Genomic DNA, 26,412 nt, shown 5'->3' on the forward strand with positions numbered 1-26,412 from the left:
TAGGTCTATTGTGTTTTTTGCTTTTTGTGTTAAATTGTTATATGTAGTACATACTACAATGTTGGTTACAAACCCAACCTTACATTATTCTAATTATTATATTATATACTTATATGTCTTTTAAGGAAGTCAAGAGAGGAAAAGTAACTGGTTTATAGACTTTGTTATATTAAGCTCATTTTTTATTTATGATTCCCTCATTTGTTCATTTACCACCTGAACTTACTTCTTTAGCTCAATATGGCTTTTTCCACCCTCCTCCTTTGTGTTGTTATTAGCAAATGCATTACATTTTAATGTTATAGGCAAAAGCATACATAATGTATATATATTTTATAAAATTGCTTTGAAATCAATTAAGAGGGAATAAAGGAGAATAAATATACATTTTTACCATCTTTTATAACTTCATGACTACTTGATGCTCATTGTTTTTCATGTCAATTCAAATTACTGTCTGAGCTCTTTACTTTTAGCTTGAAAGACTTTCTTTGTTATTTCTTGTGTTTATGTAATTCATGAAATTAAAGGACGCTTGCTCCTTGGAAGAAAAGCTATGACCAACTTAGCATATTAAAAAGCAGAGATATTACTTTGACGACAAAGGTCCATCTAGTCAAAGCTATGGTTTTTCCAGTAGTCATGTATGGATATGAGAATTGAACCATAAAGAAAGCTGAGTGCTGAAGAATTGATGCTTTTGAACTGTGGTGTTGGAGAAGACTCTTGAGAGTCTCTTGGACTGCAAGGAGATCCAACCAGTCAATCCTAAAGGAAATCAGTCCTGAATATTCATTGGAAAGACTGATGTTGAAGCTGAAACTCCAATCCTTTGGCCACCTGATGCGAAGAACTGACTCATTGGAAAAGACCCTGATGCTGGGAAAGATTGAAGGTAGGAGGAGAAGGGGATGACAGAGCATTAGATGGTTGGATGGTATCACCGAGTCGACGGACATGATTTGAGCAAGCTCCGGGGGTTGGTGACGGATAGGGAAGCCTGGCGTGCTGCAGTTTTTGTGGTCGCAAAGAGTCTGACATGACTGAGCGACTGAACTGAACTTAGATCAGCTAATAGCACATTATATCAGTTTTTATTTACTTGGGCATGTATCTTGTTTTCCTTTTAGATTGCTGGATATAAATTCTTGGTTGATTTTTATTTTTTTCCTTTGAATACTTTGAATGTTTTATTCCTCTGTGTTCTGGCCTCCATTTTTTCAGATGAGAAGTCTGCTGTTGATCTTACTATTGTTTTCTTTTAAGTAAATAGTCATTTTTCTCTTGCTGCTTTTAAGATTTTCTCCTTGTGTTTCAGCATTACTATGTACGATTTTTCTGTTAGCAGATTTCCTTGCTTTAATTCTTCTTCAAGTTCATCGGCTTGCTGGATGAGTAATACAGTGCTTTTCAATAAATTGATAACTTCTATCCATTAAGGTTTTGAATATTTGCCTCTCTTTTCTCTTTCTTGTCTACCTCTGATATTCTCTTTCTTCATATGTTCATACACTTGTTTCCTCCATTTTTTCTGAGACTTTGATCATTCTTCAGTACTTTTCATCTCTGATTTTTGGATTACATAATCAGTATTTATATTTGCTAATTCTTCTGATTTTTCACACCTACTGTTCACACCCTCTGTAGAATTTTTCAATTCAGTTACACTTTTCAACTCCAGAATTTCTATTTGGATTGTTTTTATAGTATCTTTCTCTCTTTTAAGAAATAATGTTAAATTTTAATTATATTACTATTTTAAAATACAAATTTTACTGTTATTTTAATAAAATACTAATTTTATTAATTTTTCCACTTTTATTTAGAAGTATTTGGCATACATCACTGAGTAAGTTTCAGGCATACATCATGGTGATTTGATTAAATAGATTGTGAAATTACTATCATAATAGATTCAGCTAATATCCATCTTCTGATACAGATATGATATAAAAAAAAGAAAAAAGACAAAAAATTTCCTGTGATTAGAACCCTTAAAATTTATTCACTTCACTTTCCTATGTATCAGTATCTATCTCTTAATTGATACCGTCTGTTTAATGTGACCTTTTCATAACTGTATTTACTTCTCTGATTGTGGTTTCCTTTAGTTCTTTGAACATATTTTTAATGGCTTCTTTGAAATCTTTTTCTGTTAAATCTGACATCTGGGCTGCTCTCACAAGCCGTTTCTGTTGCCTGCTTCTTTTTCCATATATGTGTCATGTTTTCCTCTTTCTTTCTCTCTCTCTCGATGTTTGGTTGGAAAGCAGACATTTTTAGGTAATATATTGTTGCATGTCTGGGTACTAGAGCCTTGTTCACATTCTGTGGCTTGTTTGTTTATTGACTACATGGATTACTTTAGTGTCGTTTTCAATTTTCTTTTTTTTTTTTTAATTTAATTTTATTTTATTTTTTAACTTTACAATATTGTATTGGTTTTGCCATACATCGAAATGAATCCGCCACAGGTATACATGTGTTCCCCATCCTGAACCCTCCTCCCTCCTCCCTCCCCATACCATCCCTCTGGGTCGTCCCAGTGCACCAGCCCCAAGCATCAGGTATTGTGCATCGAACCTGGACTGGCGACTCGTTTCATATATGATATTATACATGTTTCAATGCCATTCTCCCAAATCATCCCACCCTCTCCCTCTCCTACAGAGTCCAAAAGACTGTTGTATACATTCAATTTTCTTCTTTTAATTTTCTCTTCAGTATTTGTAAGAACTCACTATTGAAGTTCCAGCCTATGGTGTTCTCTGTATAGAAATTAAAACATAAATACAGATTTTTAAACAAATGTCAGAGAATTCATATTTTATATTTCTTGGAATGCTTTTTAATTTTACTTTTCAAGGAATATATGCATTTCATTCATATGATTTTAGTCTTTGGAAATTTGCTAAAGTTTGTTTTATGAACCCAAATGTGTTCTTTTTGCTAGTCATTCCATGTGTCCTTGAAAAGAATGTATCTTGTCCTCTTTTTTCATGTAATATTCCATATTGAAATATTATACTGAAGTGTTCTATATTTAAGAAAGCTGCATCATATGTCACTCCTTTGAGAATGAAAGTGAAAGTGCAAGTCACTCAGTCGTGTCTGACTCTTTGCGATCCCATAGACTATACAGTCCATGGAATTCTCCAGGCCAGAATACTGGAGTGGGTAGCCTTTCCTTTCTCCAGGGTCTCTTCCCAACCCAGGGATCAAACCCAGCTCTCCCGCATTGCAGGAGGATTCTTTACCAGCTGAGCCACAAGGGAATCCCCCTTTGAGAATAATTAGTGCAAAATGTTCTTGAATGTTTTATTGTTAACATATGTAGCAGTTTTATTGACATGTAATTTACAGTTCTCTCCTCTTAAGTATACAAATTATTTTATGTACGTTTATAGAGTTGTGCAAACATCACCACAATCCAATTTTAGAACATTACCACCACCCCAGAAAAATCTCACATGCCTATTCACAGTCATTCCTTGTTCTCATCCCCATCCTACTCATATCGTTTTATATAATAATTCTCTTTTTAAAAATGCTTCTTAAAGTAATAATGCAATAAATATTTATATTTATGCATAGATCAGCTTATTATTTGACTAGTTGGTAGTGATCTGAATGCCACACATGGGATTAAGTCAAGACAATTACATTTACATGATTGATTATATGTTTACAGTCATTTAAATTGGATCATATTTTTAAAAATATGATACAATTAATTATGATATGAAATTGTTTTGCTGCTATAAGCCAAACTACAAAATAATGATCTTTGTATAACAGATTGAAAAAATTAAGACCATTTTTTTCCCAAGTAAGGCTAGGTTTTATTAGACATCTTACATTATATTTCCCCTCCCAAAATTTTATAACTTTCAAGAGACTATATTAAACATTTTATATTACTTTGAAAGCTCTATAAACAAAATGAAAGTAAAGGTTTATTATCTGATAATGGAATGTACATATATTTCAGCAATGTTAAAATGCAGACATGGAGAAGCTATTTATACATTTGCAGTATTTTATTTCGGTCATTATTTTTAGAAACCATAGGCTCTGAGTTCATAAGCATCATAGTTATAATGATACCTATGATACATATACTCCCCCCAAAAACAAACAAAAAAGGGTAAGAAGTATCACTAAACTGCTTCACAAAAATTGTTTTTAAAAAGTAGTGATTATGAGCCAGAGTGGTATCTTTAGTGTTTTGCATAACTTTTTACTTAAATTTACTTAAAATCATTAAATATTCAGTGCATAATTGTTGCATAACTTTTTACTTAAATTTACTTAAATTCATTAAAAGTTCAGTGTAGGACAAAGGACATGAGTGGTTTCATATCTGTACTTAATGATTCTTACTTGGCACTTATGCTAATTTGATATTTTGTCATAATTTTAGGATTTGATTGGTTGGGTCATTTTAAGCTATGTTGAAGTACTGTCTTCACTTCATTATTGAAATATTCTATGCTAATCCATTTGCCCTTTTTGTTGGCACAGTTGTGACTATATAATCTTTTCTTTTCTCTACATTCTTGTTTATCAGGGACTGGTAATCATGATTGTAGGGCATGTGATGGGCTTCCCAGCTGGCGCTAGTGGTAAAGAACCTGCCTGCCAATGCAGGAGACATAAGAGACGTTGGTTTGATTCCTGGGTGGGAAGATCCCCAGGAGGAGGAAATGCCAACCCACTCCAGTATTCTTGCCTGGAGAATACCATGGATGAAGGAGCCTGGCAGACTACATACAGTCCATAGGGTCACGAAGAATCAGACACGACTAAAGTGATTTAGCATGCATGCATGCATGCAGGGCATGTAGTTGAGTAAAATTAAATAACATATTAAATAATTGTTTTATTCAATGAACTGTTCTAAGCTTTGGGGGTTAAAAATGAGTAAGCTTATACTTTATTTATGAGAATAATTGTATATGTAAACATTTGTAATTAAAAGTTGGTATGTATACCACAAAGAAAGTATAATGCAGATACTATTAACATTTTGTGGAATGATGATTAATTCCAGCTACAGAAGATTTAGGAAATCTTCTTAGAGAAATATATTTTTTAGGGTTCTTGAAAAAATAAATTTAAGAGGCAGAGCAGGACAGTGAGCATGAATGAAGAGATAGAAGCAAGGGATATGTTTATGGATTGTTCCATAATCAGGTGTGACTGCAAAGCAAAATAGAGAGTAGATCGAGTGATTTGTGGTAGAATGTGAGAGTGATTACTGTAAGCTGAAACCAAGTTGATGAAGGATTTGAATATCAAAATAATTTCCTTTCATGTGGAATTATCAAAAAATTGCTAGCAGGAGAATGGTTTAATCCTATTTATGTATTTGCCTTGAGAAGTTTGGAGATATTAGAGTTTGGATGCTAATTTTTTAATGAATTCAGATGGACTATTTATTCATTTTGAAGAGAAAATCATTGTACATTATACAAGTGGAAACATTCTCTTAATTGTATATCAGGAAAAGTGATTCCTTGAATATTGGAATTTCATTACTATGTTAATATCAGCAACATTTGTCACATAATGAGTCTGGGGAAAGGAATAGGTTTTGTCATATGTATGTTATCCTAACATAAATTCAATGATAAATGACTATATTTTTGATGCCTGTGAAGGTTTCAGAGATTAGTGTTAGAAAATAACATGCCTCTGCTCATATAATAATTAGATAAACAGTTTTCTTGCATTTAGCAGTGTTGTGACACATTTTCTCATATTCGTGTTAAGTAATTCCAGTTTGATTGATTAAGGTTCTACTCAGTGAAATTTTGCCTAATTAGCAGCTATGTCAGTTACCTGAATTCCACTGTCATCCATACATTATGCCATTACCATAAAGTTTATGGTGAATGTTTTATGAGTAATGTTTAAGAAAAATTAACATAGAAGATGTATAATATTAAGTAGAAAAGGATATAGTGATAATAGCAGCTACCATTTGGCTTTAAAAGTACCAGGTATTGTTTATAGTGCTTTATTTATAGTATTTTGTGTGTAGGGTGTGTAGCAGATGAAAGACAAATAACTTGTGGGTGGGTTTCACAACTGTAGGTGATAGAGTTGAGATTCAGATGCAAGTCTAACTGGTTTTGAAGCTACAGATTTTAACTCCATTGTACTGTACAGACAATATGATATTCTTTTTTAATTTTTAAAGCTTTTTGTCCAGTTTTATTGAAATGTAATTGATACATAACTTCTCTTAGTTTGGGTTTCCCTGGTGGCACAGTGGTAGAGAATCCACCTGCCAAGCAGACGATGCAGGTTCGATCTCTGAGTTGGAAAGATCCCTTGGAGAAGGAAATAGCAACCCACTGTAGTATTCTTGCCTGGACAATCCCATGGATGGACAACAGAGCCTGGTGGGCTACAGTCCATGGGGTTGCAAAGAGTGAGACATGACTTAGTGACTAGACAATAACAACAACAAATTTCTTACTTTAATGTGTAGAGCATAATGATTTGACATGTATATATTGCAAGATTTATCACAGTAAGGATAATTAACAAATTTATCACCTTTCATAGTTATAATTTTTGTGTGTATTGAGAACTTTTAAAATCTACTCTCAGGAACTTTCGAACATACTGTTATTAACTATAGTCAACATTCTATATATTGTATACCCAGAACTTATTTATCTTATAACTAAAAGTTTGTACTCTTTGACCACCTTCATCCACTCTCCCATCCCTTACACTTACCTCTGGCAATCACTAGTCGGTTCTCTGTATGTAGGTCTCAATTTTTGATTCTCCGTATGAGTAATGTTTGTCTTTCTCTGACTTATTTCACTTGACTTAATACTCTAAGGGGCTTTCCTGGTATCTCAGATGGTAAAGAATCTGCCTGCAATGCAGGAGACCTTGATTTGATCTCTGGGTCAGGAAGATCCCCTGGAGAAGGGAATGGCAACCCACTCCAGAATTCTTGCCTCGAGATTTCCATGAACAGAGGAACCATGGTGGACTACAGTCCATGGGGTCGCAAGGAGTTGAAAAGAGTCGGATGTGACTGAGCATGGATACACTTTCACTTTCAATCCCCTAAAGGTCCATCCATGTTGTTGTAAATCGCAAGATTTCCTTCTTTTTTATAGTTGAATAATTCAGTTCATTTCAGTCGCTCAGTTGCGTCCAACTCTTTGTGACCCCATGAAATAATTAATACCATCTTATCTTTATTCATTCATCTATCAGTGGATACTTAGTTTGCTTCCATGTATTGGTTAAAGTAAATAATGTTCAGTGAATGTGGGGCTGCGTATATCTTTTCTTGTTAGTGTTCTTGTTTTCTTTGGATAAATATCCAGAAGTGGAGTTGCTGGGCCACATGGAAGTTTTGGTTTTAATTTTTGGAGAAAACTCCATACCAGTTTCCGTAGTGGCTGCAATAACTCACTCAACAACTCTTAGTGGAGCTTTTGAAGAAAACAAAGATGGCTATTGCAATCTTTACCCAAGATGGGCTGTTTTACAGATAAAATAAATACAATGTCAGAAGTTTAACAGTATGCAATAGTAGATTATAGTTAATTGAATATTTGTAAGCTGTTCTTGAAGCTTGAATTTCCACTGGAAATTCTAGGTGGTATAGCATGGTAAACTAAAAACTGTCTTAAGTATTGGAATCAATAAAGTATGGTTTTCCAACATGAATTTCGGTTACAGGCTTAGACTTTGGTTTATCTTGCTCTTCGAAAAGAATTTCAGGTTCAAATTCTACAAAATTTTAGATACAACAGTGTGTGTGGTCTAAAAACAATTTTCATCTGCTCTTTGCTCAAGAGTTTTGCTATCTGTGTTACTTACCTCCTCTGTCCTCCAAAGGGTCAGATGCTCATGTCATTCTGCATTGAGAACAGTGAATATGACAGCTCATCGGAATTAGGAAGTTCTATAATTTATACCTTCACACTTTGACATGTTAAGAGACAATTTGAGGATTGTATAACATTTAACATGTTTACATGCTGCCTTTTTAGAGAATTTTTGAAGTACATTTATTTATACTTCTAATTTCTATTTTCTAGATATTTCAAGACTAATAATTATTTTTGTTCCATAAGCATAGAATTTTATTTAGGAAAATAAATTTTTAAAATATAAATTTATGTTGAAAGCTAGTAAGGGGAGAGTTAACAAATTTGCCTTGTTTTTGCTGGTGTTGCATGTATTTTAAGATACATTTTTAAATTAAAATGCTTGATTATGAGTGAACACTAGGTAGCATGTTGTTTATAATCATTATTATTTCATGCATTTTACTGTTTTGGCAAACATTTATGAGTAAACATTATATTAATTCACATTGGAAGAATGAATATCTGTTGGAGCTGAAAAAAAAAAATGAGTCTGTTAGCAATACCATATTTGAAGGATCCCAGTGAAACCAGCAGAAAATCATCTAATGGGCCTATTTGTATTTGATTTATTAGCTAAAGAAGAGATTTTATATAGATTTGTCAGAATTGCCCATATTTTATATTTAAAAAGCACTAATAAGCAAAGTCTGTAATTAGGAAGCAAAATCTCCTCTAGGAAGCTGTGCTTAAAAGAAAACAAAGCAAAAACAAAAAACTAGAACATCAGAATAATCTCCTCATTGGGTACATGCTTCCTGGGTAGAATGTTTTATAAGATATTTGGGAATAGGATTAGGATAGACCTACCTTACATTGGGAGAAGGCAATGGCACCTCACTCCAGTACTCTTGCCTGGAAAATCCCATGGACAGAGAAGCCTGGTAGGCTGCAGTCCATGGGGTCGCTAAGAGTCGGACACAACTGAGCGACTTCCCTTTCACTTTTCACTTTGATGCATTGGAGAAGGATATGGCAGCTCACTCCAGTGTTCTTGCCTGGAGAATCCCAGGGATGGGGGAGCCTGGTGGGCTGCTGTCTATGGGGTCGCACAGAGTCGGACACGACTGAAGCGACTTAGCAGCAGCACCTTATATTGACTTATGCTTCATAATGAACAATAATTCTGGTGACGCTTTTAGATATTTCCCACTGGTTCTGGCTACAACAGAATAATTGAGAAATCAGCGTTTACCAACGATACTCAAGATAGCTGAAGTATGCACGCCCAGTACATAAGTGTTTGTGCAGAAGAATCTTAATTCTACTCATGATCTCGTCTTTTGTTTGCTGTATAAATCTCTACAAAACTTTTTTTCCCTTTTTTTAACTTAGAAAAATTAACATACAATTGAAATATATTAGTTTCAGGTGTACAACATGATTGTACATTTTGAGTATATTGCAACATGATCACCACAATAAGTTCTAGTTAACATCCATCATCATAGTTACAAATTTTGTGTGTGTGTAATAAAAACTTTAAAATTTTTTTCTTTTAGCGACTTTAAAATATACCATACACTATCACCCTGCTGTATATTACATTCCTATTTTATAACTGGAAGTTTATTCCTTTTCACCCCTTTCAGCAATTTAGCCACCCCCCCAAATTCGTGAAACTCAAAGTTAAAAAAAAACACAAAACACTAAGATCATAGTGTCCAGTCCCGACACTTCATGGCAAGTAGAAGGGGAAACAATGAAAGCAGTGACAGATTTTATTTTGTTGGGTTCCAAAATCACTGCAGACCATGACTTGCAGCTATGACATTAAAAGATGATTGCTCCTTGAAAGGAAAGATATGACAAACCTAGAAAGCACATTAAAAGCAAACATCACTCTGCTGACAAAGATCCATATAGTCAGGGCTATAGTTTTGCCATTACTCATGTAAGGATGTGAGAGTTGGACCATAAAAAAGGCTGTGCTAAATTGCTTCAGTCATGTCTGACTCTTGGCTACTGTGAACTGTAGCCCTCCAGGCTCCTCTGTCCGTGGGATTTTATAGGCAAGAATATGGGAGTGGGTTGCCATTTCCTTCTCTAGGGTATCTTCCCAACTCAGGGATTGAACCTGTGTGTCTTACATCTCCTGCATTGGCAGGCAGATTCTTTACTACTAGTGCCACCTGGGAAGCCCTAAAAAAGGCTGAGCACTGAAGAATTGCTTTTGAATTGTGATGTTGGAGAAGACTCTTGAGAGTCCCTTGGACAGCAAGATCAAACCAGTCAATCCTAAAGGAAAATAAACTCTGAATATTCATTGCTGAAGCTGAAACTCCTCAATACTTTGGCTGCTTGAAGGGAAGAGCTGACTCATTGGAAAGTACCCTGGTAATGGGAAGGATTGAAGGCAAAAGGAAACAGGGGTGGCAGAGGATGAGATGGTTAGATAGCATCACCGACCCAATGGAAATGAATTTGAGCAAATTCCGGAGGATAGTATAGGACAGAGGAGCCTGGTGTACTGCAGCCCATGGGGTCACAAAGAGTCAGACATGACTTAGAGACTGAACACCACCACCACCTCCTTTATCTCTGGCTAACCATCTATCTGTTCTCTGTATCTGTGAACTTGCTGTTTGTTTGTTTTTTTCTTTTAGGTACCATACACAAGTGAGATCATATATTATATTTTTCCTGTCTGACTTATTTTACTTTTCATAATGCTCTTAAGGCCCATGCATGTTGTTGTAAATGGCAAGATACCATACTTTCTTTATGACTAACATTCCAATGTACATATATCCCACTTTTTCTTTGTTCATTTATTTATCTTTGGATGTGAACATCCTTGTTATTCTCTGCCTTTCTATACATCCTCACCAACATTTATTATCTCTTGTTTTTCTGATAATACTCTTCACTGTGGTTTTGATTTGTGTTTCTCTGACGGTTAGTGACCTTGAGTAGCTTTTCATGTACCTTTGGGCTATCTATTTTACATCTTATTCAGAAAAAATATGTGTGTTCACATCTTCTGCCTGTGTTTTAAATGAATTGTTTCTTTGCTGTTGAGTTGTGTGAGTTACTTTTATATTTTATGTATTAACCCCTTATCAGTTCAGTTCAGTTCAGTTCAGTCGCTCAGTTGTGTCCGACTCTTTGCGACCCCATGAATCGCAGCACGCCAGGCCTCCCTGTCCATCACCAACTCCCGGAGTTCACTCAGACTCAAGTCCGTTGAGTCAGTGATGCCATCCAGGCATCTCATCCTCTGTCCTCCCCTTCTCCTCCTGCCCCCAATCCCTCCCAGCATCAGAGTCTTTTCCAGTGAGTCAACTCATCACATGAGGTGGCCAAAGTACTGGAGTTTCAGCTTCAGCATCATTCCCTTCAAAGAAATGCCAGGGCTGATCTTCTTCAGAATGGACTGGTTGGATCTCCTTGCAGTCCAAGGGACTCTCAAGAGTCTTCTCCAGCACCACAGTCCAAAAGCATCAATTCTTTGGCGCTCAGCCTTCTTCACAGTCCAACTCTCACATCCATACATGACCACAGGAAAAACCATAGCCTTGACTAGACGGACCTTTGTTGGCAAAGTAATGTCTCTGCTTTTGAATATGCTATCTAGGTTGGTCATAACTTTCCTTCCAAGGAGTAAGCGTCTTTTAATTTCATGGCTGCAGTCACCATCTGCAGTGATTTTGGAGCCCAGAAAAATAAAGTCTGACACTGTTTCCACTGTTTCCCCATCTATTTCCCATGAAATGATGGGACTGGATGCCATGATCTTCGTTTTCTGAATGTTGAGCTTTAAGCCAACTTTTTCATTCTCCACTTTCACTTTCATCAAGAGGCTTTTGAGTTCCTCTTCACTTTCTGCCATAAGGGTGGTGTCATCTGCATATCTGAGGTTATTGATATTTCTCCCGGCAATCTTGATTCCAGCTTGTGTTTCTTCCAGTCCAGCGTTTCTCATGATGTAACTCTGCATATAAGTTAAATAAGCAGGGTGACAATATACAGGCTTGATGTACTCCTTTTGCTATTTGGAACCAGTCTGTTGTTCCATGTCCAGTTCTAACTGTTGCTTCCTGACCTGCATACAGATTTCTCAAGAGGCAGATCAGGTGGTCTGGTATTCCCATCTCTTTCAGAATTTTCCACAGTTTATTGTGATCCACACAGTCAAAGGCTTTGGCATAGTCAATAAAGCAGAAATAGATGTTTTTTTGGAACTCTCTTGCTTTTTCCATGATCCAGCGGATGTTGGCAATTTGATCTCTGGTTCCTCTGCCTTTTCTAAAACCAGCTTGAACATCAGGAAGTTCACGGTTCACATATTGCTGAAGCCTGGCTTGGAGAATTTTGAGCATTACTTTACTAGTGTGTGAGTTGAGTGCAATTGTGCGGTAGTTTGAGCATTCTTTGGCATTGCCTTTCTTTGGGATTGGAATGAAAACTGACCTTTTCCAGTCCTGTGGCCACTGCTGAGTTTTCCAAATTTGCTGGCATATGGAGTGCAGCACTTTCACAGCATCATCTTTCAGGATTTGAAATAGCTCAACTGGAATTCCATCACCTCCACTAGCTTTGTTCATAGTGATGCTTTCTAAGGCCCACTTGACTTCACATTCCAGGATGTCTGGCTCTAGGTGAGTGATCACACCATTGTGATTATCTGGGTCATGAAGCTCTTTTTTGTACAGTTCTTCTGTGTATTCTTGCCACCTCTTCTTAATATCTTCTGCTTCTGTTAGGTCCATACCATTTCTGTCCTTTATCGAGCCCATCTTTGCATGAAATGTTCCCTTGGTATCTCTAATTTTCTTGAAGACATCTCTAGTCTTTCCCATTCTGTTGTTTTCCTCTATTTCTTTGCATTGATCTCTGAGGAAGGCTTTCTTATCTCTTCTTGCTATTCTTTGGAACTCTGCATTCAGATGCTTATATCTTTCCTTTTCTCCTTTGCTTTTTGCGTCTCTTCTTTTCACAGCTATTTGTAAGGCCTCCCCAGACAGCCATTTTGCTTTTTTGCATTTCTTTTCCATGGGGATGGTCTTGATCCCTGTCTCCTGTACAATGTCAAGAACCTCATTCCATAGTTCATCAGGCAGTCTATCTCTCAGATCTAGGCCCTTAAATCTATTTCTCACTTCCACTGTATAATCATAAGGGATTTGATTTAGGTCATACCTGAATCAGACATATGATTTGTAGATATTCTCTCCTAGTTTACTTCCCTTGTGGCTCAGACGGTAAAGCATCTGCGTACGATGCAGGAGACCTGGGTTCAATCCCTGGGTCAGGAAGATCTCCTGGAGAAGGAAATGGCAACCCACTCCAGTACTCTTGTCCATGGAAAATCCCATGGATGGAAAAGCCTGTTAGGCTACAGTCCATGGGGTCACAAAGAGTCGTACACAACTGAGAGACTTCACTTTCACTTTTCCTAGTTTGGTAGGTTTCCTTTTCATTTTTTTTGATCGTTTCCTTTGTTGCTGTGCAGAAACTTTGTGGTTTGATGTAGTCCCACTTGTTAATATTTGCTTTTGTTGTTAATATTTCCTTTTGTTGTCTTTGCTTTTGATGTCAAATTTTAAAAAAAATCCTAATGTAGCCTCTACTAAGAGCATATGTTGCTCTTTTTCCAGTTGCTATTTGCATCCTTTACATATTGCTCTTCTTGGTATATTATTAACAGCATAAAGAGACATCACTTCTCTACTTGATTGTCCTACAGTTTGCCTTTATCTTATCCAACTCCTGTAGTCTTTACTTATTTGGTCAGGTTCTCCAGTGTCTCAGTGTTCTATATACTGTTCTCCCAAATTCCCTCAAATAATTTTATTTCTACAAGTTGCTGCTGCTGCTGCTGCTGCTAAGTCGCTTCAGTCATGTCCGACTCTATGTGATTCCATAGACGACAGCCCACCAGGCTCCTCTGCCCATGGGATTTTCCAGGCAAGAGTACTGGAGTAGGGTGCCATCACCTTCTCCTTTCTACAAGTTAGCTCTTTGGTTTTACTCTAAAATAATAGTGCTTTTGATCTTTGGTTCACAAAATAGGTCAAAATTCTAACATATTTGTTTAATCTTACTCTAAAAAGGTGACATATACACTTTGCTATATATAAAATAGATAACTAATAAGGACCTACTGTATAGCACAGGAAACCCTTTTCAATGCTCCATAAGGACCTGTATGGGAAGAATGCATAAAAAAAAGTGGATGTGTAGCAGAAACTAATACAACATTTTAAATCAACTGTACTCCAATAATTTTTTAAATAACATCTTAAAAATATTCAGATGTTAAACATTTTGACCATTTATGATTTTTCTGACATACATAATAAAGTATTTATTTTATAACACTAAGGCAATCAGTGAAGGAGGCAATTACATGGATTTTGTATTGCCAGTAGTTAGCTCATATATTTATTAAAATATTTTTAAAAGAATTTTTTGTTTCAATTTCCTGTTATAATTGTCACCTATTCTTTAGTACATTAGGAATTGAAGTAGAGTCTTTGATTCAGATTTTAATTTACCTGTTACCTCTATCTTGTATGAATCTGTGAGTTATAAAAGCGATTAAATTAGGAAACATTGAGTTGAGAGATAATGTTCTACATCCCATTTAATTGAGAAGATAGCAAAAGATCTGATCCAAAATAGTGACATTTTCTTACCTTATGTCTAATATTCAAATATATAGACATGCATACATTTAAAAAGTAAAGGTACCATCTATAGAGACATACACACAGATTTCATTTTTCATGCTGCTCCTGTCTTCTGACATGCTAATAATGAACAATTTGCATCTAGGTTCAAGTTAGTAAGACTCTTTCAGTAGTAGTTCAGAAAACTGTAGATAATTGGCTAAATTTGTCCTGACATGTTTGATCTGCATGCAGTTCAGTTCAGTCGCTCAGTTGTGTCTGACTCTTTGTGATCCCATGGATTGAACTCCAGGCCTTCCATCTCCAACTCCAGGAGCTTGCTCAGACTCATGACCATTGAGTCAGTGACGCCATCCAAGCATCTCATCCTCTGTCGTCCCCTTCTCCTCCTACCTTCAATCTTTCCCAGCATCAGGGTTTTTTCCAATGAGTCAGTTCTTTGCATCATGTGGCCAAAGTATTGGAGTTTCAGCTTCAACATCAGTCCTTCCAATGAACATTCAGGACTGATTTCCTTTAGATTTGACTGGTTTGATATCCTCACAGTCCAATGGACTCTCAAGAGTCTTCTCCAACGCCACAGTTCAAAAGCATCGATTCTCCAGTGCTCAGGCTTCTTTATGGTCCAACTCTCACATGCAAACATAACTACTGGAAAAACCATAGCTTTGACTAGACAGACCTCTGTTAGCAAAGTAATGTCTCTGCTTTTTAATATGCTGTCCAGGTTTGTCATAGCTTTTCTTCCAAGAAGCAAGTGTCTTAATTTCATGGCTGCAGTCTCCATCTGCAGTGATTTTGGAGCCCATGAAAAGGAAGTCTGTCACTGTTTCCATTGTTTCCACATCTATTTGTCTTAAAGTGATGGGATACTAATATGTGATTTTTGCAAAGGTTAAAAGTATTTATCATTGTCAGTTTCATACACCTGCAGAGAAATTTTAACTGTTTCTAACCATACTTTTTTTATTGTAGTCCTTTATTTCTTGTCCTTTATTTAAAGTGATAACATGAACTTTTCTTCTGGGTTTTGAAATGGCTATTGTGATTTTTTATGAAGTAGCATTGATATCACTATCTTGATACACTTTTTGTAATAAAGACATATTTTTGTGAATAAACTTTTTTTAGTCTCAACTGATAGTGTTGTTTCTCTATTAATAGTTCATGTGCCAGTCACTGTTTACTTCTATACATGCTTTTGAAAGTGTTAACAAGAAAAATTTTAATTTATGTTATGAATTATTGAAGTAAAAGCCTATTTACATTTAATACCATCTGACCTTATAATATCTTAATAAAATTATTTTATATATGATCACAGTTTTAGTAAAAATGATAACATGAAGATGTTTATTAGCATAATAAACTGTAACTCACAGAACTGAGGTGAGAATAACAAAATAATGCCACTGACAAGTTCCCAACACATGGAAATGTCACAACAAATCATTTATCTTAAATTTTTTTCTGCTTTAAAATTTGAGATTTTTATGTTTCATTTAAAGAGTGTTTAACTTAAGTTTTATTTTTTCAGAGCACCTTCAAGTTTAAGTCTGAAAGTGATATTCATTTAGCAGAACATCATAAACAGGTTCTGTATGATGGGAAACTTGCAAGTAGTATTGCATTTACATATAATGCTAAAGCCACTGATGCTCAACTATGCCTGGAATCATCACCAAAGGAAAACGCTTCGATCTTTGTGCATTCCCCACATGCTCTAATGCTCCAGGTAGGTAAATAGTAGCTTAGTCTTAATGTTCTCATCAACACTGTGTCTTTATTTTACATTTTATACATTGCTACTGCTGCTGCTGCTGCTGCTAAGTTGCTTCAATCGTGTCCCACTCTGTGCCTCCCCATAGACGGCAGCCCACCAGGCTCCTCTGTCCCTGGGATTCTCCAGGCAAGAACCCTCATTGCTCGCCTGTAAATCTCCAGTTGCTCTTTGTTTTTCTTTTTTGGTCTTCTAGTTCTTTGAACGGTGTTTTTGCCTTCTGCATTTTATTTGGCAATATAGTTTACCTTGGATTTGTCTCCTTAGTAGGAAATCTGTCTTTTCTGTTGTATTTTATGTTTCTTATCCTTTGAAATAAAATCAGTGAATTAGTAAATAGATAATTGTAAATATAAAAATACTTTCCTATAAGTATTTTTTCCCTAACATAAAAATTACTTGAGTGCTTTTGTATTGATTAATAGCATCTCTTATATTAAAATATATTTTGATTTAGCCACTCATATTTTCAGTGTAAAAATCTCTCAACTTAAGCTTTAAATTTAAGTGATTATCAAAATATTTCAAATTTTTATTTTAAATGTGTATAAAATTATATAATTTTGATTTAAAATTTTAAAAATAGATTTTAAAATATCTATTTTATTTCATTTTCTTACAAAGTTATTTGAAACAAGGAAATAGTGATAACATGCTTTAGAAAATTTAATAAACATTTTTGTTTTTGAACATAGGATGTAAAAGCTATAGTTACACATTCAATTCATAGTGCAATTCATTCAATTGGAGGGATTCAAGTGCTTTTCCCACTTTTTGCACAACTAGACAACCGGCAGCTCAATGACAGTCAAGTGGAAACCACTGTCTGGTAAGTTTTCTTTCAATATGTAACTTATGGTATTTTTTAATTGTTTAGATTATGCATGGTGCCTTTGGTGCTATGTAAATATATTATAATAGTGGTTTTTATCCTTAAAATGTTAATAAAGTTTCTTCAGGATTAAGGCAGATATATTTACGCAAATTAAAAAAAAAGTTGACAAATTTTATAACCACAAAGGAGTGACTTCATTGATAAAAAATAAAAAAATTCTTACTAGGTATAGCATAGTGATTATAATATGAAGTAGGAAAAGTGTCAGTCCTGGCCTTTCACTTTGCAAATGAATGCTTATTGTTTGAATTGTTGGTGAAATCCTGTCAGATTAAACAAAATTACTAGGGTAAAGTTTATTCTCAAGAATAGTATTTAATAACAGTTATACAATTTATATCCTAAATATTAGTATTATTCTATAATGCTAGTATCATAATACTAGCACAATATTAATTGAAATTAGCTTTTTTCCTTATGTTTAAGAGCCTAAATCTAACCAGTGGCATATCCATGTTTTATATATTCAGAATTTCTAATTAGATTTATTTCATGTGCAATTTTTATAATTTCTTTTTTTTTTAATTAAAAAAATACCTCATGTATTAAACTCCAATTTAACCTTATTTTGTAGAATCATTTATGGCATAAGTTAAATGTGAATTACACAAATAGTTGAACTATTTCTGTATATGTTTGGAGAATTTAAAGGGAAAGTTATATAAGTAAACATTAATTTAGTTTACTAAACAGTAACATAGAAATGCTTCATTAATATGTACATATATACATGAGATTCTTTATGGATCATCCAATTTTGAATTGATAGAAAAACTAGTGAATAAAATTAAGATGGGAAAAATTTAGAGTTCTTGAAATGTAACATGATTTTTCATATTAATTATTTAAATTAGCTATTAACAAACTTCTGCCTTAATATTGCTCCTAATATTGTCCCTATATTGGGACTATCTTTATGTAAAGTATAAATCTAAATCTAAATCTGACCTGTACATTTACAAAACTCAGCTCTCATCCATGGGTCATGCTTTTTTTCTTTTTTTTTTTAAATCAGTATAATGTAATGGTTAGCATTTGATGTGAAAATGAGTATGGAGGCCATGTCCTGCTGAGATATTACTTTGCTATGAGATCTTCAGTCATTTTACTGAGAAGTAGATCAGCTTAGTTGAAAAATGGAACTTTAAATCCCAGTCCTAATTTAAATGCAAATGTTTTGTTCTTTATCATCTAAGTGAACTAGGACACATTATGATCAGTAATTTAAAACCTACTAAGTGCTATGAAAAGAAGTTAGAGGTGAAATAGCAATTAGAAAACTTGATGTGTACTTTAAATACTTCTTATGAATTAATATTAAGTCCATAATTATTTTAACCTGAAATATATTATAATAATTATATTTATAATATAATTATTATGATTATAATATATAATTAATATATAATATTTAACCAGAAGCAAATCACTATTTGCTTCATGTAGAAAAATTAGAAAGATTATGCAGTTTGAATGTTACACCTAAAATGATTACAATAATTTATATTATTGAATAGTTATAAAATCTCAGTGCTAAACTATTTAACAGGTATCTGGTCCATTCATCCAAGGACTAGGACCAAGGACATGATTATTTGTCGTATCCTATTTTCAAAACTCATTTTAGTGTTTATATTATATTTTGATATTTAAATTGTATTTATTTTATAACAGATAAAAGGTAGTATAAAGGATCAGCTTTCTGATTTTCATTTGGATTTGTTTTTAGTTCTTTTATATCATTCATGTTAATTTTTCCATGCAATAACTTTAATTTTTTCAGTGATATATATGTTCTTAGTTTATGGCCAATAAAAAAAAGTGTAATAAGAAATGTATCACTTTCTGTTTCAGTAATAATACATACCTGTTTTGGGTATGTATTTCAGCCCTCCCATGTGGTTCACTTATGTGCTATTTTGAATTCTTATCTAATAGTTTTTCATTAGTTACTTCAAAGCTTTTAATGTCTGAGGTTGGCTTTTTGACATTTGTGTGTATCAGTAATGAAGTCTTTTGTTATATTTAAAGTTTGGAGGGCCACCATTTTGGTGGTAGTACTGTCTTTCAGTTTTTAAAACGTTGAAAAAAATTTTTTAATGGAACATACCCCTCTACTTGAAGAACATAAATTGTTAGCTTTAGGGCAAGGATTGATAGAATTCCTTAATTTGGGGCTACATCTTAAATTCATATATATGAATGAGAATTTAAAATAGGATATGTTATCTTATTTTTCAGTTCAGTTTAGTTCAGTTGCTCAGTCGTGTCCAACTCTTTGAGACCCCATGAATTGCAGCACACCAGGCCTCCCTGTCCATCACCTACCTACTCCCAGAGTTCACTCAGACTCACATCCATCAAGTCAGTGATGCCATCCAGCCATCTCATCCTCTGTTGTCCCCTTCTCCTCCTGCCCCCAATCCCTCCCAGCATCAGAGTCTTTTCCAATGAGTCAACTCTTTGCATAAGGTGGCCAAAGTACTGGAGTTAACTTTAAACTTGTAGATGAATAGGGATGGCTTTCCATCAGAGAAGGTGATGGCAACCCACTCCAGTACTCTTGCCTGGCAAATCCCATGGACGGGGGAGCCTGGTAGGCTGCAGTCCATGGGGTCGCAAAGAGTCAGACACGACTGAGCAACTTCCCTTTCCCTTGGTGCTAATGGTAAAGAACCTGCCTGCTAATGCGGGAAACTTAAAGAGATGTGGGTTCTATCCTTAAGTTGGGAAGATCCCCTGGAGGAGGGTATGGCAACCCACTCCAGTATTCCTGCCTGGAGAATCCCATGGATAGAGGCTCCCAGCTGGCTACAGGCTATAGCATCACACAGAGTTGGACATGACTGAAATGATTTGGCACACATGCAGGCATGCACAGATGAATGAGAATCTATTTGAACTTTAAAAATCTTCAACAATATTTTATATATGCCTATTTTAGAAAATGTTTTTTTTTGTATAATAAATATATGCCCCAAATTACAATATTGTCTAATTCTTGACTACATGTTGGAAAAATTGAGATAAGCTCTGAAGTAAGTTAATTCTTTGCCTTTTATGTTTCAAGCTAAAACATCTTAGTTTCATGTACTTTCCTCCACTCAGTAGCCTGATTTATGAAGCATTTTATTGTTTATATAAGTCTCACTTCTGTTGACACTATAATTTATTATTCTAATCATTGATGAGTTTTACTGTATATATTGCAGTCTTAATATTAAAATAATTTATTGAAGAAATTATTTTGTAGAGCCTTTAAAAATAGGCTTTGTATGTACAGGAGAAATTTATGACTTTGTTTTATCTTGAAGGCTACATATTATAGTTGTTAACTAGTGTGAATGTTCAAGTTAGAAAAACTTGAATTCAAACCCCAAGTTTATTTATTATTATTGCCATCTGACAAAAAATGGTCCACTGGAAAGGGAATGGCAAACCACTCCAGTATTCTTGCCTCAAGAACTCCATGATCAGTATGAAAGGGCAAAAAGCTATGACATTTGATGATGAGCCCTCCGTGTTGATAGGTGTCCAGTATGCTACTGGGGAAGAACAGAGAAATAGCTCCAAAAATAAGAGGCTGTGCAGAAGTGGAAATGATACTCAAGTTGTGGCTGTGTCTGGTAGTGAAAGTAAGGTCCAATGCTGTACAGAACAATATTTCATAGGAACCTGGACTGTTAGGTCCATGAATCAAGGTAAATTGGATGTGATCAAGGAGGAGACAGAGAAGCCTGGTGGGCTACAGTCTGTAGGGTTGCGAAGGGTTGGGCACGACTGAAGCAACTGAGCATACAGCATACAAGTAGGAGATGGAAAAAGCGAACATCTGCATGTTAGAAATCAGTGAACTAAAATGGAACAGAATGGACAAATTTAATTCCTATGACCATTATATCTACTACTGTGAGCAAGAATCCCTTAGAAGAAATGGAGTAGCCCTCATGTCAACGAAGAGCCCAAAATGCAGTACTTGGGTGCAATCTCAAAAATGACAAATGCTCTTGGTTCTCTCAGTTTGTTTCAAAGGCAAACCGTGCAATATCCAAGTCTCTTCCCCAACCACAGAGGCTGAAGGAGCTGAAGTTGAACAGTTCTTTGAAGACCTACAAGACTTTCTAGAACTAACATCAAAAACAGATGTCCATTTCATGATAGGGAGTTGGAATGCAAAAATATGAAGTCAAAGAGATACCTGGAGTAACAGGCAGGCTTGGCCTTGGACTACAAAATGAAGCAGGGCAAAGAATAACAAGAGTTTTGCCAAGAGAACACACTGGTCATAGCAAACACCCTATTCCAATAGCAAAAGAGATGATTCTACACATGGACATCACCAGATAGTCATTACTGAAATCAGATTATGTTCTTTGCAGCCAAAGATGGAGAAGCTCTATACAGTCAGCAAAACAAGACCTGAAAGTGATTGTGGCTCAGATCATCAGCTCCTTATTGCAAAATTCAGGCTTAAATTGAAGAAAGTAGGGAAAACCTCCAGTGTAGGACCTAAATCAAATCACTTATGATTATACAGTAGAGGTGACAAGTACATTCAAGGGATTAGATCTGGCAGACAGAGTGCCTGAAAAACTATGGACAGAGGTTCATAGCATTGTATAGGAGGTGGTGACCTAAACCATCCCCAAGAAAAAGAAATGCAGGAAGGCAAAATGGTTGTCTGAGGAGGCCTTACAAATAGAAGAGAAAGAAAGGGAAAGACGTACCCAACTGAAGAGAGTTCCAGAGAACAGCAAGGAAAGAGAAGAAGGCCTTCTTAAGTGAACAATATAAAGAAATAGAGGAAAACAATAGAATGGGAGAGACTAAAGATCTCTTCTAGAAAATTTGAGATACTGAAGGGACACTTCATGCAAAGATGGGCACAATAAAGGACAGAAACAGCAAAGACCTAACAGGAGCACAAGAGATTAAGAAGAGGTGGAAAGAATACACATAACTAGACAAAAAGTCTTACTGGATAGCCAAGACAGTGTGGTCCAGAAACAGCCATCCTAGAGTGTGAAGTCAAATGGGCCTTAGGAAACATTACTCGAACAAAGCTAGTGAAACTGATGGAATTCCAGCTGAGCTATTTCAAATCCTAAAAGATGATTCTGTTAAAGTGCTGGGCTCAATATGCCAGCAAATCTGGAAAACTCAGCAGTGGCCATAGGACTGGAGAAGATCAGTTTTCATTCCAATCCAAAAGAAAGGCAGTGCCAAAGAATTCAGACTGTTGTACAGTTGTGCTCATCTCACATGTGTGCAAGGTGATGCTCAAAATCCTTCAAGCTAGGCTTCAACAGTACGTGAACCAAGATCTTCCAGATATGAAAGCTGAATTTACAAAAGGCAGAGGAACCAAAGATCAAATTGCCAGTATCCTTTGAATCATAGAAAAGGCAAGGAAATTCCAGAAAAACATCTACTCCTGCTTCACTGACTATAGAAAAGCCTTTGACTGTGTGGATCACAACACACTGTGGAAAATTCTTCAAGAGATGGGACTACCAGACTTCCTTACCTGTCTCCTGAGAAACCTGTATGCAGGTCAACAAGCAACAGTTAGAACTGGACATGGAACAGCAGACTGGTTCCAAATTGGGAAAGGAGTACACCAAGGCTGTATATTGTCATCCTGCTTATTTAACTTATAGGCAGAGTACATCATGTGAAATGCCAGGCTGGATGAAAGCACAGACTGGAATCAAGATTGCCAGGAGAAATACCAACAACCTCAGATATGCAGATGATACCACTTTAATGTCAGAAAGCTAAGAGGAACTAAAAAGCCTCTTGAAAAGGGTAAAAGAGGAGAGTAAAAAGGCTGGCTTAATACTCAGCTTTCAAAGACTAAGATCATGGCATCCCATCCCATCACTTCATGGAAATAGATGGGAGGAAAAGTAGAAACAGTGTCAGATTTTATTTGCTTTGGCTCAAAGAGCACTGCACATGGTGACTGCAGCCATGAAATTAAAAGATACTTGCTCCTTGAAAGCTGTGACAAACCTAAACCTAGACAGAGTATTAAAAAGCAAAGACACAATTTGCCAACAAAGTTCTGTATATTTAAAGCTAATTTTTCCAGTTGTCATGTATGGATGTGAGAGTTGGACCATAAAGGAGGTGAGTGCAGAAGAATTGGTGCTTTTGAGCGTGGTGTTGGAGAAGACTCTTGAGAGTCCCTTGGACTGCAAGGAGATCCAACCAGTCAATCCTAAAGGAAGTCAGTCCTGAATATTCATTGGAAGGACTGATGCTGAAGCTGCAGTGCTTTGGCCACCTGATGTGAAGAGCCGACTCATTGGAAAAGACTCTGATGCTGGGAAAGATTGAGGGCAGTAGAACAAAGCGGCCCCAGAGAATGAGATGGTTGGATGGCATCACTGAGTTTGATCAAACTCCAGGAGATGGTGAAGGACAGGGAAGCCTGGGGTGCTGTAGTTCATAGGGTCTAAAGGTGTCAGACGTGACTCAGGGACTGAAGAAGAAGAACAACAGCAACAATGATTATTTTAAGAAGTGTTTATTGGAGTATAATTGCTTTGAAGTGTTGTGTTATATAGCATTTATTATTAATACAACTTTGAGTGTGTTATCTATTTTGTTCTTTAGTTTCTACCATTATATAATTAGAATAAAAATAGCTCACTAGATTATTAAATGCAATAAAATATGTAGATTGATACAATAGGCACTGAATATATGCTGGGTTTGTTATTCGGATGACAGTGGGTTATTTAAGATTATCTTAATACTACGGTTTTATATTTTAAATATATTTCATCAAGCATAGAGATTGCTTGTTATGGTAGGAGTCATATTATTTTCTGTTTGAGCTGTTCTACCAATGATGTTATTTACAATGGAAAATTACTTATTTAAGTGATGAAGTAGGACTCATACTTTGAATTTCAGTTGTAGTGATTAAAACTGATTGTGAACTGTTTATCCATTTTCTAGGTATAGTGGTTTAAAAGTGAGGAATGTGTTAACCCATGTTTGGAAGCCAATACCGAGTTATAAAATACCTGCAAGAATTTGAGATGGTGTTCTTTAGCTGATTTTTAGATTTTGTAGCTACCCCATTAGCATCCCCATTAAATATCCAGTAGTAAGATTTTTCACTGCTTTTTCTTTTGACATGTAGTTTAGCCTTTATCGTGAAACAAACAAGTGAACCAAAAATGTAATAAATGATAGCTTTTGAAAACACATACAGTATTTTTAATGTGATATTTTTGACTAAGTCATCTAGGCAGAGTTGTTATAGTGATTCCATCCTATTCATAATGATTCTCAATCACCATCATCACCTTGAGTAATTCTGCCAGTGATGAAAGCTATTTGGAAGTTTTTTCATTTCTCATGGATTAATAATGTTTGTATTGGACTTTTCAATCCCATTCTGTCAAGCGGTCATTGAGAGCAATAATTAAACAAATTGCCTTTCACTAAAGGTTTAATAAATACTTATATAATGAGTAAATAATGAACAAATGTTTAATAAATGATTTCAAGAAGTATAATTCCAATCTTGAAATAATCATGGCTTCTGTATTTTATGTGTAACGAAGAGTCTATATATTAGAAATACCATATTCCTTAGATTTGAATGATCATATATCAAGACATTAACAATTAATGTCCTATCTTCTCCAACTTAGCCGCCAACTTCTTTTTTTGAGTACATGTTACTGAATTCTATAGATGATAGAAAGCAAAACAAATCTTCCCCATGTGTTTGACTTAGGAATAATGTGTTCTGAAAAAATACCTGTTTACTGGCACAAGATATAAGTAGGATTTTGTATATCAAAGGATTAAAAATACACTGAGTAGCTCTTTTTAGAGACAGTGTTATGCATCTTTTGTTGTTAGGGCAAACTAAGGCTCAAACTTGTATTCTGTTTTAAACTATCTGTTCTTAGGTGCTGGGGCTATCTGAGGGCGTGTAGTACTAACCCAAGGCATTTACTGAGAGCTTACTGTATGCCATTAGCTGTTTATATTATCTCATTTAATCCTCTCTGCTGATAAGGGAGAGAAAAATTTCATGCCTGTTAAAGGTCACAGAGATTAAGTGGCAGATTAGGACCAGAATTACAATTCTGAAAGCCTAATTCCAGAACTCTCACTCTGAACTGCCATAATTATTAACTCTTTAAGAATCACCTTTGCAAGGTGTGGAGTGATTTTAGTAATGCAGTCTTTATCTGATAGTAATATGAATTAAAGTAAGATAGAATATATAAAATATCTATCACAAGGAGCCTCTGGTACATAGTAAGCATTATTGAGTTTTATTTCCTCAGAGAATAGTAGGTAGTCTATTTGATGTGATGGAATTTTGTATTACTAAAATGTATTTTAATGCTATTTTTAACTGACAAATTTTATAAACTAAAAACCAACCACAAGTGATCATGTAAATGAATTCTTGTAATTATATAAATATTTTTATCAGAAAAGTGTTCTTTCTGTTTCTAGTTATAATACAGGTTGTTTAATAGACTGATCGAATATAAGCTATAAAAAATTCAGCAAATCCCATAAAACATTTGTGTCAATGATCTTATAATTAAGAATACTCTTGTAAGGTGAATATTTATGACTCGTTTCTTCAGTGGGTGTAAATCGATTTTTTTCCCTAAAAAATATCTGGCTAGCCAAAGATATTCCAGTAATTTTCTTGAATTTTATAGCCCCTTTAATAATTAAATTTTCATTTTGAAGTTCTGATTAACATCATGGTCATATATCAACTAACAAAATTACCTGAAAATTTTAGCATTTCAATGTCTTAACAACCTAAATTTCCACTTACACTTCAAAGTGATATAAAAATTCTTTGACCATGTTTTCTTGTTTTTAGTTCAGGGAAAAGTGCCTATTATACATATAATATCAAATATTTCTACATATGTTTCACTGGAACTGATAGGCTAAAGAAGTTAAATCAGTTCTTGTGTGTAATGGTTCTGTCCCTTATGGAGGTTGTTGTTTGTATATGTAGAATATGATTATTATCATTTTGGTTTCCAGAAGTATTTAAACATTTAAGACTCTGTATCTGTAGAATTATTTTCTGTATATTTCTTAGGAATATATATACCTTTCACTTCTTTATATGCATATTTGCTATTTTGGCTTTTTTTTTTTTAAGTTTATAAAATTGGTAATGAA

General features: G+C 35.0%; 1 protein-coding gene across 9 annotated transcripts in view; it reads left to right on the forward strand.

Moving 5' to 3' along the window:
• NBEA (neurobeachin) overlaps positions 1-26,412 on the forward strand; it is a 656,478-nt gene that overhangs the window by 131,639 nt on the left and 498,427 nt on the right. For 8 of the 9 annotated variants that reach the window (XM_025263201.3, XM_044927359.2, XM_025263205.3 and 5 more), the window contains exons 9-10: positions 16,083-16,280; positions 17,021-17,154. In XM_025263201.3, coding sequence (XP_025118986.2) covers positions 16,083-16,280; positions 17,021-17,154 — 332 coding nt within the window. Of the gene's footprint in view, positions 1-16,082; positions 16,281-17,020; positions 17,155-26,412 lie in introns of those variants that run through there. The other variant, XM_025263210.3, reaches the window with a different exon arrangement.

This window comes from Bubalus bubalis, chromosome 13, assembly GCF_019923935.1.
Source record: "Bubalus bubalis isolate 160015118507 breed Murrah chromosome 13, NDDB_SH_1, whole genome shotgun sequence".
Lineage (NCBI taxonomy): Eukaryota > Metazoa > Chordata > Mammalia > Artiodactyla > Bovidae > Bubalus > Bubalus bubalis.